This window comes from Colobus angolensis, unplaced genomic scaffold (assembly GCF_000951035.1).
Source record: "Colobus angolensis palliatus isolate OR3802 unplaced genomic scaffold, Cang.pa_1.0 Scaffold19, whole genome shotgun sequence".
NCBI classification, from domain to species: Eukaryota; Metazoa; Chordata; class Mammalia; order Primates; family Cercopithecidae; genus Colobus; species Colobus angolensis.
Window position 1 is genome coordinate 8,863,363 of NW_012115043.1, and position 17,090 is coordinate 8,880,452.

The 17,090-nt window shown below is 45.4% G+C and overlaps 1 protein-coding gene across 1 annotated transcript in view; it reads right to left on the reverse strand.

The window, feature by feature from the left end:
• TLN2 (talin 2) overlaps positions 1 to 17,090 on the reverse strand; it is a 284,115-nt gene that overhangs the window by 58,952 nt on the left and 208,073 nt on the right. The window contains exons 40-44 of the mRNA XM_011940468.1: positions 15,670 to 15,771; positions 10,989 to 11,159; positions 7,762 to 7,764; positions 5,623 to 5,769; positions 1,300 to 1,401 (exon numbers count right to left, since the gene is read on the reverse strand). Coding sequence (XP_011795858.1) covers positions 1,300 to 1,401; positions 5,623 to 5,769; positions 7,762 to 7,764; positions 10,989 to 11,159; positions 15,670 to 15,771 — 525 coding nt within the window. The remainder of the gene's footprint in view (positions 1 to 1,299; positions 1,402 to 5,622; positions 5,770 to 7,761; positions 7,765 to 10,988; positions 11,160 to 15,669; positions 15,772 to 17,090) is intronic.

The following is a 17,090-nucleotide window of genomic DNA, read 5'->3' on the forward strand; positions in this document are numbered from 1 at the left end:
CAGGGACGACTTTGTGGTCCAAGCTCAACCTCTAGTGGACACACGATTACATGACAAAACCACTCAGAGGGGACCTGGGCACAGCAACCACGTGGTGGCTTATTCTGGTCACTCCAGCGAGGAAGGCCCATTGATTTCTCAACCCAGGCTTATGTGGCAGGTATCAAAGAGGCATCTTTCCCCCGAGAAGGACAAGAAATTTTATCTTATGGTATCTGAGCTTTTAAAAGTTGAGAGAAACTTTTTCTATGGACTCCTATCAATTCTTTGGGGACCACATTTGTCATCTTTCTTATAACTGCTTAACATATCAGATAGCACTCACTCTCTCTCAATGCCGTTTGTATCTAAGGATATATATAATACAGTTCTGGCTGCATTACATTTTAGAAAAAAAAAAAAAACCCCAAACCAAACATTACCTCCAAAAGTTGTATGCCTTCTACTGTCAGGAATTTTTTTTTTCTTTTTTTCTTTTTTTTTTTTTTGAGACGGAGTCTCGCTCTGTCGCCCAGGCTGGAGTGCAGTGGCCGGATCTCAGCTCACTGCAAGCTCCGCCTCCCAGGCTTATGCCATTCTCCTGCCTCAGCCTCCCGAGTAGCTGGGACTACAGGCGCCCGCCACCTTGCCCGGCTAGTTTTTTGTATTTTTTAGTAGAGACGGGGTTTCACCGTGTTAGCCAGGATGGTCTCGATCTCCTGACCTTGTGATCCGCCCGTCTCGGCCTCCCAAAGTGCTGGGATTACAGGCTTGAGCCACCGCGCCCGGCCTTTTTTTTCTTTTTACATAACCATACTGTTTCATTTTGCCTGAATACCTTATTGTCAATACCTTATTGTCCAAGTACTATAACTTGATTTCATCAGATAATCTCACCTCTGTTCTATTTTATCCCGAAATATCTTCTCTTGCACTGTTATTTTAATCTATTAAAAACACCTCAAGTCCTTTGTGAGGTGAATAGGATTCTTCCCCTTTTTCCTTAACTACAAAATTCCTTGTTTTCTCCATCTTCTCATTTTCTCTCCTTCCTTTGCTCCTCTGTCCTCATGCCCAAGTCTCAGCCACCTTTAATTCCCTCTTGCAGCTTTTTCATGAGATAAGAACTGCAGCAGACTGGGGCTACTGGACACAGGCAGCCAGAAAGACCACAGATAAAGGACAGAAGCTGGAGCCCCTGAGGGACTAGAGAGTGGTCTGGGCTCTCTCTCCGACACAGATCTGGGATTTGCAGGCTTAGCGGCGGCAGTGGATAAAAAGGCGACCAACAGTGGGGAGGGCAGCTCTCTCCCCTCTTACCATTTCCTGAGCTGTCACCGCAATGGCTTTGGAGTATTTAACCACAGTCGTCTGATAGTCGACAAATGTTCCCTTTGGTTCTGGAGGAGTGCCTTCATCCAGCTACAGAGGAGAGGAAAAGAATCCAAAGGTCATAAGAAGCCAGCTGAAGTGTAGACTGTATTTATGAGAATTAGGAACTTTGAAAAACAGAGAGGGCCTCAGAGATTCTTTCACCCAGTGTCAACTCAATTACCCAACTTGTGCAATAAGGACTTCAACAGAAGGGCACAGAAGGTATTCAGGGTACATGGCAAGGAGAGGCTCCCAGCCTTGCCTGAGAGGAGTGGGAGGCCTTCCAGAGGAGTGATGTTTCGGCCAAGTCTTACCAGGCGTGGAGTCTGCCACATGTAAAAGGTGGGAAAGGCATCCCAAGAAAAGGGAACAGAATTCAAGCACATGGAGGCGGGGGCCAGCCTGACACTTCTAGGGAAGTGCAAAGGGGCAGAAGATGAGGTGGGAAAGGAGGCGGACTGTCCATCAGGAAGCGCTTCCTGAGGAATGGTAGAGTCCATGGCTATCCATGGAACCCTTCTTTATGAGTGCAATTGGGGAACAGAAGGAATTAGAAGCACCAGAAATATGTTGTTGCTCACCTGACCATAAATACAATGCAATAGGAACTGAGAGAAGGGCAAGATCACTGTGGGGTGGAAGAACTGAGGCAATGGGACTATGTCCCTTGAAGGCTTGGGGACATACTGGTGTAGTAGATTTGTATTCAAGATCTGCTTCCAAGGCTTGTGAATGAACCACAGGCTGGTTACTTAAACTCTGATCTCCAGTCCTTCAGTGTTAACTTCCAGGCATCACATGGTTACAGTAAAAATCAACACTACACCTGGTCAAGAACTACATATAGGAAGAGGAGAGAATGTGATAATGACGATGTTGATGATAATGTCAGTGATGAAGAAACAGGCAACCCATCTTCACCACCACCATCCTCACCATCACCACTGGTTGCTGGATGGTATTCCAGGCGAAGAGACAAAGTGAACAGAAATGAATACAGGCAGAGCGAGTCTAGTGAGGTCAGCCTGACCTGAATAGGAGGGAGCTGTTGACAGCAGTGGGAATGAGGCTGCATCTGTTTTTATGGAGAACCTTGAAATCATGAAGACAACAGTAGGATCTTGGGTAGGCAATGACGTATTTGAGATTTCCCTGGCAGCTCTGCGCCATAAATTTCAGTCAGAGAAGAGATTGAGGCCAAGTGGTCAATTAGGAAAATGTTAGCTGGTATCTTCAGTGAGAGCTATTTGTCATGAGCAGGCATGGACTGCACTGAGTGAAAGGAACGCATTACTGTGGCCTATGCATGATGTGGCTGCATGGCCCAGCATATAATTTTCACCAAACTATTAACACAAACTCCACACTAGACTTTTTTAGCTTTCCCTATCAGGCAGATAGATGCTATATCCCCATCACGGCATGGGGACCCTGCTAGTCAAAGGAGACTGAACTGCATACTCATTCACTTGTTGTAAATTGACTGAACATCTTCTAAGCCTCAGGCGACATGCTAGGAGCTTGCATATGAGCTGTGATATCACTACCAACATGCCAGGATGCTGGAGCTGAAGGGCAGCTCAGAGCTCTTGGCCAGTGGCCACCAGCCAAAGAACCTTTAACTAGTCCGAGGACAATGGGAAAAGATAGAACAAAGTAGTCACTAGGATTTCAGTTTCATTTATTTGAAAGAACTTTCCTTTATTCTGAGATTATAGCCTTCCTCCTTTTGTGGGTGCTAACATGACCTTTCTTTTTATAAAACAGCAGTGATGTAGACAGCACAGTTTTTGTCTCTTTTGTTTCTTTAATTTTCTTACTTGGCCAAAAACAAAAACAAAGAAAAGATACCACATCACAAAATCCCATAGGATCCTACTAACCTCACTGAATGAGGAAATCAAGGTTCTGAGAGCTTGAATGCCTGTCCAAGGTCACCCAGAAAGATGATTACTTCATACTCACTTGTGAGTCTCCAAACCTCCCAGTGCTCAGATGACGAGACGAAATCTCAAAGAGAAGTTCCACAGTGGAAGCCCCCAAAGTGTCAAGAGTCACATCCAAGTTAGAATTAACTCTGGCTACACTCATGGTTTTCTATAATTCACTGGCTTTGAGAATTTCAGACAATGAGTCTAATAGTATCTCAGAGTTTTAACCAAGTTAACGGAATTCTGAGAGACTATGCCAGCTTTCTAATGCCTTGCGGCACAGGGAGCCAAAGCACCTCAAACATCACTTAATTAGAAGTCCCCAGCAACAGGCTGAGCAAAGGGAGAATGGGAATGGGGAAGAGGTGTTATGTGGTGCCCTGGATGTCAGGCCAGGGTAGGTAAGAGTTTAGGGGCAACACTGAAACCACAATTATATCCTTTGCAGAACTGAGGGGGGAAGAACAGCTCCTGGCCTCTGTGGCTTGTGTTGGCCGGCAGTTCCTAATTACTGCTATCAAGTAACACCTGACTTATTTCCAGCCCATCCAGAAGAACCAAATGTGTCTCTGGCTGAGACAGCATAGGCTACACCACTAACAGCAGGTGGTGCAGGGCCTGCTCTCTCTGTCCACAGTCCATCACAGTGCATAAGGCACAGGGCTATCAAAGACAGACTTTGGATCTGATGTCCATCTTCCTAGGATTTATGGAATCTTTCCCTATCATTTGAGAGGTACTGAAAAATATCTTCTCCCAAAAAGAAAAAGATTATCAGTTGAATTTCTAATTTGCACCAACAAACCTTGGCTCCATTATTTAATGTCCTTGGGTAGACACATGGTTTATTTTCAAAGCTCTGGTGTTCTGATGTCCTGAAAACCAAACAGATCTACTGAGACTTATCCAAGGGGCTTAAGAAGAGGGAAATTTCACTCATTTTCTGCCACAATGCCCACATTTGCAGCATGAGAAGCCCACAGCAGAAACTGATGGACAGTTTGACAAAGTGGAGCCTGGAGTCTCTAAAGGGAGACACAGCATTCCATCCTGGGCTCGTTATGTTTGTTCTCAGGCTGACAATGATTGCATAATGCCTAAGGATAATTATTCTAATTATAGTTACAGCATATCATTTCTTCATGGAGATATGAACAACCAATCTTCTCTAAATTAGTAATTAAAGACTGCTTATTATCCTGAAAAACCTTATTAATGGATTCACAATCTGACAATGGACATTTCAAAACACAGACGATGTCTAAAATTCTTGGCATGCTATCACAGGATGGCAATTAGATGCTGATGAACAAGCATTCTTTCTAATGAATGTCAAACTTACATGACTAGTGAAGGATTCTTTGGGGGAAAGAACAGGAGATATGGAGTTGAAACTGTCTCCAGTCATGTTACCCTAATGATCCGACTCAATTGATGGGTCACTAAATGAGAAAATGATACTCATGTTCTCTTATATGTCTGTAGCTTGCAAGGGTTTACTAAGGGCTTTTGCATATATACTATTTCAGTGGTTTCTGTGCCTGGCTAGATATCAGAACCACAAGGAGCATTTAAAAAGAGTATGTTAAAATGTAACCCAATTAAGTGGGTTGGGGGTGGAGCCTAGGAATCTACATTCTTAAAGCTCCACATGATTTCAAAATAGCCATTCCAAAAGCTAGCACTTGGGAATCACTTTTTTTTTTTGAGACAGAGTTCTGCTCTCGTTGCCCAGGCTAGAGTGCAATGGGCACGATCTCGGCTCACCGCAACCTCTGCCTCCCAGGTTCAAGCGATTCTCCTGCCTCAGCCTCATGAATAGCTGGGATTACAGGCATGTGCCACCATGCCCGGCTAATTCTGTATTTTTAGTAGAAACAGGGTTTCTCCATGTTGGTCAGGCTGGTCTTGAACTCCCGACCTCAGGTGATCCGCCCGCCTTGGCTTCCCAAAGTGCTGGGATTACAGGCATGAGCCACCGCACCCGGCCAGGAATCCCTTTTATTTCATTTTGGCAATTGTTCCCCCACAGCAAACCCTATGAAGTAGATAATCAATTTCCCTCTTACAAGTGAGGAAGCCTATGATATCTTTTCCATCTCCATCTTTTTCTTTCATGTAAAATTAGAAGGAAGGGCACAACTGGCTTACAAAAGTAATGCATTAATAATAAAGAATAATATGTTGGACGTGTGACTGGATATCTGTACATTAACTAGAACCTTCAAGAAAAGTAGAGGCTTGTTGCTAGGAGCCTTGACAGCAGCTTACAGAAAAGCACGCAAGGCCCATGTGTGAGGGAGATGAGGGAGTGGAGAGGCCTGGAGCCCATGCCCACCTTGCTCATAGCCTCTGCAATGGCGTCCACCATGCCCCCAACCAGCCCCACTTCACTGGCAGCTTCGTTCAGCGTCACCATGATGTCGTCCACAGCTTCCTTCATCAGCTGAGCGGCCTCTGTGATGGCGTCATGGGTGTGTTGCGCCTGAGAAGGAAGTGTGAAACATTTCCTTAAGCAGAAGAGTGCACTGCTCAGTCTTCTAAGAATAACCTTCAAAAGTAGAATATAAAACCATACCCCCACCATGGAGCACAGCAATGTATTCTATTCCTTCCCTTTCTTTATGTTTGGCCATTTGTTTGCAAAGTAAATAAAAATCAGAAAGACAAAGAGAGAAAGATCTCTTTTTACAATCAGGGAAAAATAAAACTGCAATATCAAAATCTTATGACATGACTAATTTTATATGTTACTATGTTCGGGACTGTAGAAACAGAATGCCACAGGTCCCTAAATATACAAGTTGACACATTTAAAAAATAATATAATGAAAAAATGTGCTTAAAATAAATGTACTTCTCTTCAAAGTCACCCAACACAGTATAATTCCCTGTCTAAAGATAAGACTGGATTACAGAAATGTAGGTACCTCTAAGGGAAATATATCTGTGGAGTGCCTAACAGGCTTTGAAACTATGTCACAAATTATGCCATGAGGTTGGAGAAATGCATGCAGCCCTGCAAGTAAAGCCCTGACTACCCACGCATTCCTTAGACCATATTAGGAAGCAGGTGTTTCACACCTGTGTCAAGCAGAGTAGGGGTTAAGCAAATCAGTGGATGAAAACAATGAAATAATGGCAGCCCTGGGCTCCCTGAAAGACACCTCAAGTAGTAGCAAGATGCAGGGGGAACAGCCAAGGTGACAGAAACACCTGGGTTCTAGTTCTGGCTCCACTGCTGGCTAACTAGGTAAGTGGCCCTGGGCTTGGAGTCCTCCTAGGTAAAATGGGGAAAACTATAGCAACATTATGCAGTGATGGGATGATACGGCTGGATTGTCATTTATAAGGGCAGTCTAGGAGGAAATCGTGCCCTCACTCTGCAAAATCTGACCTGATGTCAGGTTTTTAGGGTCGGAATTGCATTACATCCAGGCATTGGGTCTACCCATGCTGTGGCCATGGCTGCCCCGAGCCACCTTGTTGGGGAAGTAGACCCTTTCAAAAGGCCAAGATATTGCATCTTTACTTTGGTAAATGAGAAGGTAAAGAAGCCAGTGGAAAGCAGTAAACGAGAACTCACTGGGTGATTTTCTAAACACAAGAGAATTTCAGAGGCTATGTGAGCCACAGGAATTGGCCCTGTCTGAATCAAAAAGCCATCGGAAGCAAGAAAAGTTATTCAAATATGACATCTGATGAGATGGGAAATAGGTTGATCATGGGTGGTTATCCTTGAGGCAACTGTGTCAGGATACACAGGACTGTCTTTGGGATGAGTGAAGTAAACTGGTAATTTGGGCTGATAGCTGATTTCATGGCAGAGAGATGGTAAAACACAAAATGTGCAGATTGCTTGATTTTGATGATAGAAGTGTGAAAGGTGACACCTCTTGGACCTACTCTCCAGAAAGAGCATGTCATACATTTTTATTCATACAGAAGGTGAAAGGGAGGGTGCATATTTCTCTAAGTCTCATTTAGAATGAGATGACTGTTGAAGACAAAACAATGCCAGCAATTCTACACATTCATACGAAAATTAAGTACACTTTCTTGAGGAGACGGGAGCACTGCTTGCCAAGGATCTGTACTCTCATGCAGGCTCAGGAAGGTTCAGAAGCAAATCTGGGGGCAGCAGTAAAGCACAAAACTTTTTGAACTCCTTGGACAATTTAAACGACACTTGTCCTGTACTAGGTCACCAAAATCTATGAAAGCATATCCTTGCTTTTGGCTATCCCAGAAATGAATTACCTCCCCATCCACTCATGCTGATGAATTCTCTAGAAGGCCTGCTCTCCTTCACTTCTCATGGTTAAGTTTTTCACAGATTCTTAGAGGGTCAGCTCAGCATCTACCTCTTCTATGAAGCCTCCACCAATTACTCCAGGCCTCATCCAGGGCCTTTTCCTCTGAACACCAAAGGCAAGTCTCATCTTTATCAGACAGCCTAATCTCAAATCACACACACCTGCTAGTAGAGCGCAATAGTTTCAGATACCCAAAGACACAGTTGGATCTCAATTAAGGCCTGTTTAAACCACCGACAGCAATCTCATAAGTGGCATCAGTGGGCCCAACAATGAGGTCGTTATTTTAGATTCCAGAGGGGTTCCTTGTTACTGTTCCTCATGGCACCACACAAGAGAAAAACCAGATTCCATTCTTTTTCAGAGACATGTCTGAAGTCCGCTTCCAAAGGAGCCTTGTTTCTTTATTACAGCGCTTCAAATACAAAGCCCAGGATAGCAGGCACAGACATCACAGGAGTATGGAAAAATGGGAGAGGGCCACAGGGGAGCAGATTTCAACTTTGGTAGAGGGAGAAAAACAAGGAATAATTAGAACTGCCCAACAGTGGAGACGGCTGTGCTTCTGCTGGAATGTTGTAGGCAGAATCTGTGGCGGCCCATCAAGGATGCTGCAGAAGGGAACTGGGCGGGGTGGGGATGAGTGGAGAAGGGAGCACTGTGGGGCTGAGAATACTGCAGAAGAGCTCAATGGAGCGAGGGAGAGGTTACACTGCAAATGCCTTGGTAAGCATGTAGTTCATTAACACCACGTTCTGGGCTGTCACTTTTTTAAAAAACATAACTACTATGTCAGGCACATTATCTCATTTAGTCTCTACCAGTACCTTAGGGAGATATTCATAATTGCCTTCGTTGTTTAGCTGCAGAAACAAAGAAATGAAGTAATCTACTCGTGAGAGGCAGAGGTGGGATTTGAATCCAATTATGTTTGACCCCAAAGCTTGTGCTATTTTTCACCAAATCAAAGCTACCCATAACTATCTGACACACCTTTATTTCTTCTGCAAACAGGGATATATAACACCTAGCACACGGCAAATAAAACCTAGTAAATATCTGTCCAAAGAATAACACTCAAGGTGATTAAGTCTCTGCATCAGGCATCTAAGGAAAGGGTTCAGCAGACTTGTAGTGTCCTAGGCACCCTTTGGGCTAAGCCTGTCAGGGTTTGCAGAAAGAGAGCAGGTTGAATAAGACCAGGGAGGGACAGAAGTGATCACCTGCCTTGCCTTCACTCATCGTGTTTTACTTCCTCATCTAATGCTTTACTGAAAACTACTTCACACTGGTGGAAGATTATTCTAGACACCACTTTCAAGCAGAGGCTGTTACCAGAAAGCTGACAGTGCTGATGATGTGTGCTCTATGGGTGGGAGCACAGGAAACTAAGCCCAAGCTGGATGTTGTGGCTCACACCTGTAATCCCGAGGGTGGAGGACTGCTTGAGGCCAGAAGTTTGTGATGAGCCTGGGCAACATGGCGAGACCCTATCTCTGATGGCTGGGAGCACAAACAGTCAGCACTATAAGCTTTCTGGTAACAGCCTCTGCTTTACCAGAAAGGAGGAGCTGAGGTTGTGAGGTTCCTTGAGAGAAAATAAAATTCCACAAGGAGCTCTGAACTTACAGTCCAAGCAGGTGTGTTAATGTCTTAAAAATCCAGAAAGGTCAGGTGTGGTGGCTCATACTTATAATTCCAGCACTTTGGGAGGCTGAGGTGGGTGGATCACCTGAGGTCAGGAGTTCAAGACCAGCCTGGCCAACATGGTGAAACCCCATCTCTACCAAAAATACAAAAAAATTAGCTGGGTGTGGTGGCACACGCCTGTAATCACAACTACTTGGGAGGCTGAGGCAGGAGAATCACTTGAACCGGGGAGGCGGAGGTTGCAGTGAGCCGAGATCACACCAGGCTGGGCAACAAGAGAAAAACTCTGTCTCCAAAAAAAAAAAAATTCCAGAAAACTCCTCCTTTGAATTATTTTTTTAGTACTGAAACCCTCAGGTAGGAGTGGGGACACGTGGCTGTAAACAGCCTGGAGAAAAGACAACCCAGAAGAGAGTCAGAAGGTAAATTCTGCCTCCTCCAGTTTGGGGAGGGTGCAAAGGGGGCTGGCACAACTGCAGGGCACCCTATCGTTACTCCATCACAGTCAAAATGGTATTTTTTTTTCTCGCTCTATTCCACCACTTCAGCAACTCAACTTATTTTTCCAACTGAACAACTTGAGGGCAGTGGCTGGCTCTTAATATTTCAGCATCCCCAGAATGAGGCTCTTAATAACTGCCAAGTACATGAATGAAAAAACTGAACACAGAAAACTTAAGACCAAGCTGGGTGCTATGGTTTGCGCCTATAATTCCAGGTACTTGGGAGGCTAAAGAGGGAGGATTGCTTGAGGCCAGGAGTTCGAGATGAGCCTGGGCAACATAGTGAGACCCCTATCTATCATTAATTTATTAAGTAAATAAGTAAATAAATGAGCAAGCAGGCTAGCCAGGTATGGTGGCACGTGCCTGTGGCCCCAGCTACTTGGGAGGCTGAGGCAGGAAGAAGGCACGAGGCCACGAATTCATGACCAGCCTGGGCAATATAGTGAGACACTATCTCAAGAAAAGAAAAGGAAAGTCCATGATATTATTCACACTGCTACTAGTTTAATGTTTCTAAAATAAGGACTGGTTGTGCCATTCCCCTGCTTAAAGACTGCCAATGGCTCCCCACTACTTACAATGAAGACCGAAGTCCGTAATGTGGAAGAGACCTGTCACCCTGCAGCCTAGTCCATCCTCCTGCCTGGTGGTCCCCCAACTCCGCATGTTCCAGATAGATCAGACCACTCACTATTCCTGAAGAAATCACAACCCTTTAATAAATCTACCTATGACTTTGCATATGCTCTTCTCTTTTCTGCACTTCCCAAGTTCAGAGTAAAATGTGGTGCAAGGTCTCCTACGACAGGCTGTCGTCATACTTGGCCACTGGTATGGGAGATTTGTATATTAAACTGCAGTCTCTTAAGTACTAGGAATCGAAATTACTGGAGCACAATAGAGCATTCCTTTGTGCAAGCTGGGTGTCAGTGCTGAGCAGGGACCCAGCAAGCATTACAGTTTTCATTCCTGTCATCCTCACACCATACATTTTTCCTCCCCAAGGACACTTGTCTACACATTCTGTCAAGAAAAAAATAACTTTTATGTATATTTCTTCATTTCCTCCCTAAGAACCCTGGGAAGGCCAATAGATTATTTCCGATCTCAGAGTGGGAGCTCAAATGCCAACAAGAACTGGAAGTGTTTTTTCCTGGAGGGACACATTACGGCAGGAATACATGATGGCTTCTTAGTGGTCCTAAGTGAGTCCCCGAAAACCTGGACCATACCTTGGGGTTTCCACCACCTTCTTTGGCTGCGTACAACATCTGCAAGGCAGACTCTGCGAGCGTCTTGGTCTGGTCCAGCACCGTCATCTGCTGCTGATGGTCAAGAATCTTGGAGGCCACACCGACTGCAGCTAAGATCAAGGGCTCAAAATAGCTTGCCAGTTGTGTCACCTTTCAAAAAAAAAGCCACAGATGTATCATGTAAATACACGTGTCTCCTTCAGGGGCTCCACGGTCGGGTGCGGGAGGGGAACAGGACTGGGCTGACTCACAGGCAGAGGCAGATCTGTGGCAATTTACTGCTGAAAGCGCTTGCTAATTAATGTACTCTTTCTCGGTTTTTACTTCCTCCAGGGAGTTCTTCATCTCTCTAAATATGGCAGAGGTGCTAAGAAACCCATTCCAAGATCCAGAGTGAGATATGAGAATTGAATTCAATTTTACAAACTGTCAATTTCTATAAAGTAACAACTTTTAAAAGAACTAAAGACATCTTACAAACTCAGGAGGAAGGGGGAGTGGAAAAGGATAAGGTAGCAGGGGAACAGAAAAAAGCAAGAGATGAAAGAAACTTTCAAAAGCTTTGTAGGAAGCCAATCCCAACTGCCTTTTGCCCGGAGCATTTTGACCATGCCTTGATTTGGAAAAAAAGCACAAATGATTTCACATCAGCCTAGATGCTCTGTTTATGATTAGCCCAACTTGGGAGAACAAAAAAAGCTTATCCCTACAGGAACCACTGCCTCCGCACAGGCCCCTTTCCAGGAGGGCGATACCGTGCATATCCATCCATGCTCACCAAAGCTTGCCTACCAGCTGGGCGCTGTGGGCCACGTGTTGCAATCCAGTGGGCGCATTCCCTGTGCCAGGCTCTCTGCTGAAAGTTTAGCATCCATTTCCTCACTGAGCCTCCATAACTTTAAGAGGCAGATACACAGGAAGATACCGAGGCTTCGAGGGGTTGAGACGCATGCTCCATCTCATGCAGCTGAGAGCTGGAGACAGAGGCATCCCACCCCACAGCCCCAGCTCTCAGCTGCCACAGTCTATGGTCTCCGTCACTTTCATTGTGACTGCAGTCCTGCTGCTGTTGTAGCACTGCACTTTTAGAAGTTTATCATTCGGTATTTGGATGCCCCTCTACCTGGCATCAGAATATGAGATCTTAACATTTTGCTATATTCACTTCAGATACCAGAATCTATCCCCTCTCAGAATCTATCCTCAACTCAGAGAAAACACAATGGCATGAATCACACGTTTCTGTTCAATGCCTCATTCTGTGCGGTAATGACGAATGGCTAAACTATGCCCTTCAAGAGCACTTCAGTTCAAACCTTTAGCCAGCACCTCCCTTAACGCTTCTTCCCATCACATGTGAGAAGCATGAGTGCTGTGGGATGTGGACAGGAAGACCACTCACATGAGCAGTCACTGGGCCAGCAGGAGGAGGTGGAGGATGATGGCGGGTGGTGGCTAGGGCAAGGTGGGGGAATGTGTCCAAAAAACCAACCTTAATTAGCGCTAATAGTGAGACATGATTATTGGCCAACAATAAGCATATTTTTAATGGTTATCCCCTCTATGGTTATCTTATGAGAGGTTTCAAATCTGGTGAATAGGGCTGTTGCCAGCCCTTAGGGAGCCTTTGGGTGAATTTTAAAGGGGTCCTTTGGGCAGACATGAGTGACGCCAGGGCAGAGCATAGGCTGAATTTTGGTCCCTACTTCCCACTTGAGCCAAATGCTTTTGTGGAGGGCATGGCCTGCACAACCACAGGGAGCAGCTCCACACACTTGCATGTGATTTCATCCTCATCCCCAGGAAGGGCACTGGTGTCACCACCAAAGGGAATGGGGGCACTGAGGGGTCATCGGGGCTGAGGGCTTAGGGTGGTCCTTTATGTTCTAAGGGAGGAGTCAAAATGTTTAATGCATTAGAATCTTACATGTTTTCCAGGTTATTTTTATTATTTTAAAAGTATATTTCATCAATGCAACTGTCAAATGTCAGCGGTTGCTGTGTGCTGAGAATCATTAAACCCAATAACTAAACGGAAGCCCAGCTTCCCCATGGAGATAGCATGGCTGGGCCATGAAGGATGTCAGCTCTGGCTTCAGAATCACTGGATTTGAATCTTCCCTGCCAATTCCTTACTGAGAAATATTTAGCAAATTGTTCTAATTGCTCCACTTCAGTTTCCTCATCTGTAAGATGGGGATTAATGATAGCACTGAGAGTTCATCAGGACTGGTAGGAGGATTATTGTACATGAAAGCCCTTCACCACACTAACTGCCACATAGGAAGCACTCACTAAAGGCTAGGTGCTCACATATTACAGGCAAAGCTTTCTGAAGTCATGTGCTTTTCTCTGTATTTAGGGAGTTTAGCAAGGACTTTAACACCTTTAGTTCTTGGACATGATAGAACAGGAAACATCCTCCCTTGGGTTAGCATGTCCATTAAAATAACAGAATTTTGAGTATTTGGTACATGATGTTCATTCCTAGGTCTAGGGACACAGTGGGTTGAATGGTGATCCCTCAAAAGATATGCCCATATTCAAATCCCTGCAACCTGGGAATGTGACCTCATGTGGAAAAAGGGTGCTTGCAGGTGCATTTAAGGATCTTGAAATGCAAATGTCCTGGATTAGCTGGGTGGGCTCTAAATCCAGTAACAAGTGTCCATCTAAGAGACAGAAGAGACACAGAGGAGCAGGTGACAATGTGATTATGGACGCAGGGATCAGTGTGATAGTCAAGGAGTCCCAGGAGCCACAGGAAGACAGAAGCAGCAAACAACAGATTCTCTAGGGAATCTACTCTACAGCCTCCAGAGGGAGCACGGTCCTGCCAGCACCTGATTTTAGACTTTGGATGAGAGAATAAATTTCTGTTGTTTTAAGCCACAGAACTTCATGAACACAGCTGGGGTCTGAGAATTTGCATTTCTTATCACTCCCAGGTGCTGTTGAAGCTGCTGATCTGGGGCCCCCCATGAGCACTGCAATGAAGCCTTGGGGGAAATGTGGGTGTGAACTCCCAGTCCACGGCTCTTCGGGATAGAGGGCCCACAGACTGCCTCTGTCCAAAACTCTCTGTTAGAAGGTTAGAGATGGATTAGCCCAAGGGCCAAGAGTAAATTTATAAGTCAAGTAACATAAATACATTATGTTTCTTTTGATGCTAACCAGTAACATAGGAATTAATCTTGTATACTAATGAAGTATCCGCAGAGACATGGGTATTGTCCTCTAAAGACATCCAGATACATTTTATTACAAAAGTTCTGGAATAAAAAGTAACCGCTGAAAAAACGTCCGGCTTCTCTTCTAAACTCAGTTTCCCTTATAGGCACACAGGGAGTGGCCCCAGTGTCCAGACCATTCTCCTACCCCTGCAAACCTCTTCACACAGATGGACAAGCCCTTCTCTAATTGCCATGTAAAGAAACTTGGCTAAGAAATGAAATATGCAGGCTGGGCGCAGTGGCTCACGCCTGTAATTCCAGCACTTTGGGAGGCCGAGGCAGGTGGGTCACCTGAGGTTGGGAGTTTGAGACCAGCCTGACCAACATGGAGAAACCCCATCTCTACTAATAATATAAAAATTAGCTGGGCGTGGTGGCACACGCCTGTAATCCCAGCTACTTGGGAGGCCGAGGCAGGAGAATCAATTGAACCCGGGAGGCGGAGGCTGTGGTGACCTGAGATCGCGCCATTGCACTCCAGCCTGGGCAATAAGAGCAAAGCTCTGTCTCACAGAGGGAGAGGAGAAGAGAAGAGAGAAGAGAAAGAAATGAAATACGCCACACTTAAAAAGGCAGAGAGACACTGGCCTTTGAGATTTCAAATCTTAAAAATCCCTCCTTGGAACCAGTGGGAAGGTGAGTAGGCCCTTAAGCTATTCTGTAATTTGAAAAAGCAAGAATATTGATTTTCTAAAATCGATACTTGCCAAGAAGATTTTGGCTACTGTATTTCTTCCTACGTACATCTATACTGATGGCTGCACTAGGAAACCCAAGGTGGTTAAAAATCCAATTTCTGGCCTCTCTCTATCGAGGCACAGGTTGCACGACAAGCCAACTGTCCTTGAAGAATTTGCAAAATGAACCCCCAACCAGGCAAAACGTCATTCGGCTCTTGAGACAATGTGGGTATGAACCGCCGGCCGAACAGCTCCCCTGGAGGGGACACCTAGGGAGGGTTTGGTCATCCAGAGAGGTCTGCTTTGCCTCATTATGTCAAAGAGTAGACACTATGTTAGAAACCACAAAAGAATAATGTACCCTTAAACACACCAGAATGGGGCTGGCTGGCCAGCCAGCCAGAGGTGGCAGACTCCAGGCTGGGAGTGTCTGCTTCAGTCTCTGGCTTCTTTCAGCAAAGGCCGATTGCAACGGACGACTGTAAATGCCAAATTACGTCTCTGGCCACAACCAGAAAAACTGTACTGAAGTTTTCTTCTGAACTCTAGGTAAAAATAGATCCTGAAACGATAATTTCTGGAGAGGATGCCAGAGAGAGGTTCAGTGTTATTTTCTGCAGCTTAAACCAGCACTGGACTCAGGCACAATACTTGCACCACAGGCTTTTGGGAATGATAACAGTAAAGTCAGTAAAATCCTCTCTCCTCACACGCACACCCTCACAGGAGCCCCTCGGTGTGCGTTACCTTATGTCCCAGCTGAGCTGCTTCTCCCCGAGCCGCTGTGGCGATGGGATCAATAAGGTGCCCGATTTCCTGGACCACCGAAGTCAGCTGCTCCTGCAGGGCCTGATAAGGAGAGAAGTGTCAAGTTCATCCCATAACAGCTCCCCACAGAGCTGCACTGATTCAAAAAGGCCCCTCTGAAAAATGAATGAGGCCATACAAAGCAGACATCAAAATGCCTGGGTGTGTGCCATCAAGCCACTGTGCCCTGCCCTGACCTTCTCAGTGATGACTCCTCCAGAGAGAGAGAGAAGCAGCAGGCCTGAGAGACACTTTTGCAACTGGCTTCTTGCTCCTGTCAACCCTGACAACTGACGTTACTGGTATCTTTACTTTAGGTTCCTTAATGTAATTAGTGGACATGCGGAACAGTCATGGCTTTCCGAAAGGACGACTTCTTCCAAATGCAGGGAAACAATGGAGGGGCCTGAGGGAACATCCGGGTCGCTGTATTCTCAGAACTAATAACCCCTTAAGGAGGGAGAGCGACATAAAAATGAGATTACTCCTTGAAAGCAGGACTACTTCCCAAACGGTGCACTGTGAAAATGCTCAGTCCACTGTGTTTGGTGATGCATATGCAATATTAAAAACGGAGCCCTCAGGGCCTTTCTTCTCAGGCTTGAGAGATGGTTTAATCTCTCCACCCCCAAAGAATTGAATCATGCTCTAAAGAGACAGCAAGATACCTAGATGATTCTGAGAGTGTAGGGGACGGGAGATTCAAAGGTGGAGATTCTCAGCCAGTGGCAGGAAAGATCAGATCCCTTTGTAGGACTATTCATAGGAGCTTCACTGATAGATGCAGGATGAATGCATCAGAGCACTGGGCGTTTTAGGTCTGCACACGCCAGCATGGAACTGAGTGAACTCCGCCGAAGTGGCGATGTCCTGCTCATCAGAAATGAGACTCTAGCCTTTGCTACTTTCCCATAGAACAATGCTGCCTATGGGCCAGCGGGGATGTGGGCAGAGTGTCCTCAATAAGAGGAGCAGACTAACATGCAAACTTGAAAACAAAACCCTGGAAAAAGAAAAAGAAAAGGAAAAAGAGAAATAGAGACAGATGGGAGCGGGCAGAGAGAAACTTTCAAGACGGCCAAGGGTTTTATTTAGCTAATTACTTATTATCTTCACATTCATAATGTGATTATAGTCAAGAATGCAAGAATATTCCAACAGTGCTGTCTTATTACAGACGGTTTGTTAAATTAAACAGGGTGTATGATTAGGGAGCACATGCAGTTAAAGGGGAAGGGCTCTCTTCCTAGTGAGGCAGTTAAAACAGGAGATGTACTGGCTGGGGGAGGATATGGTGAAAGGATGGGGGATGAGGGGGGCTTCTGGGGTGCTGGTCATCTTCGCTACTTTTTTTTTTTTTT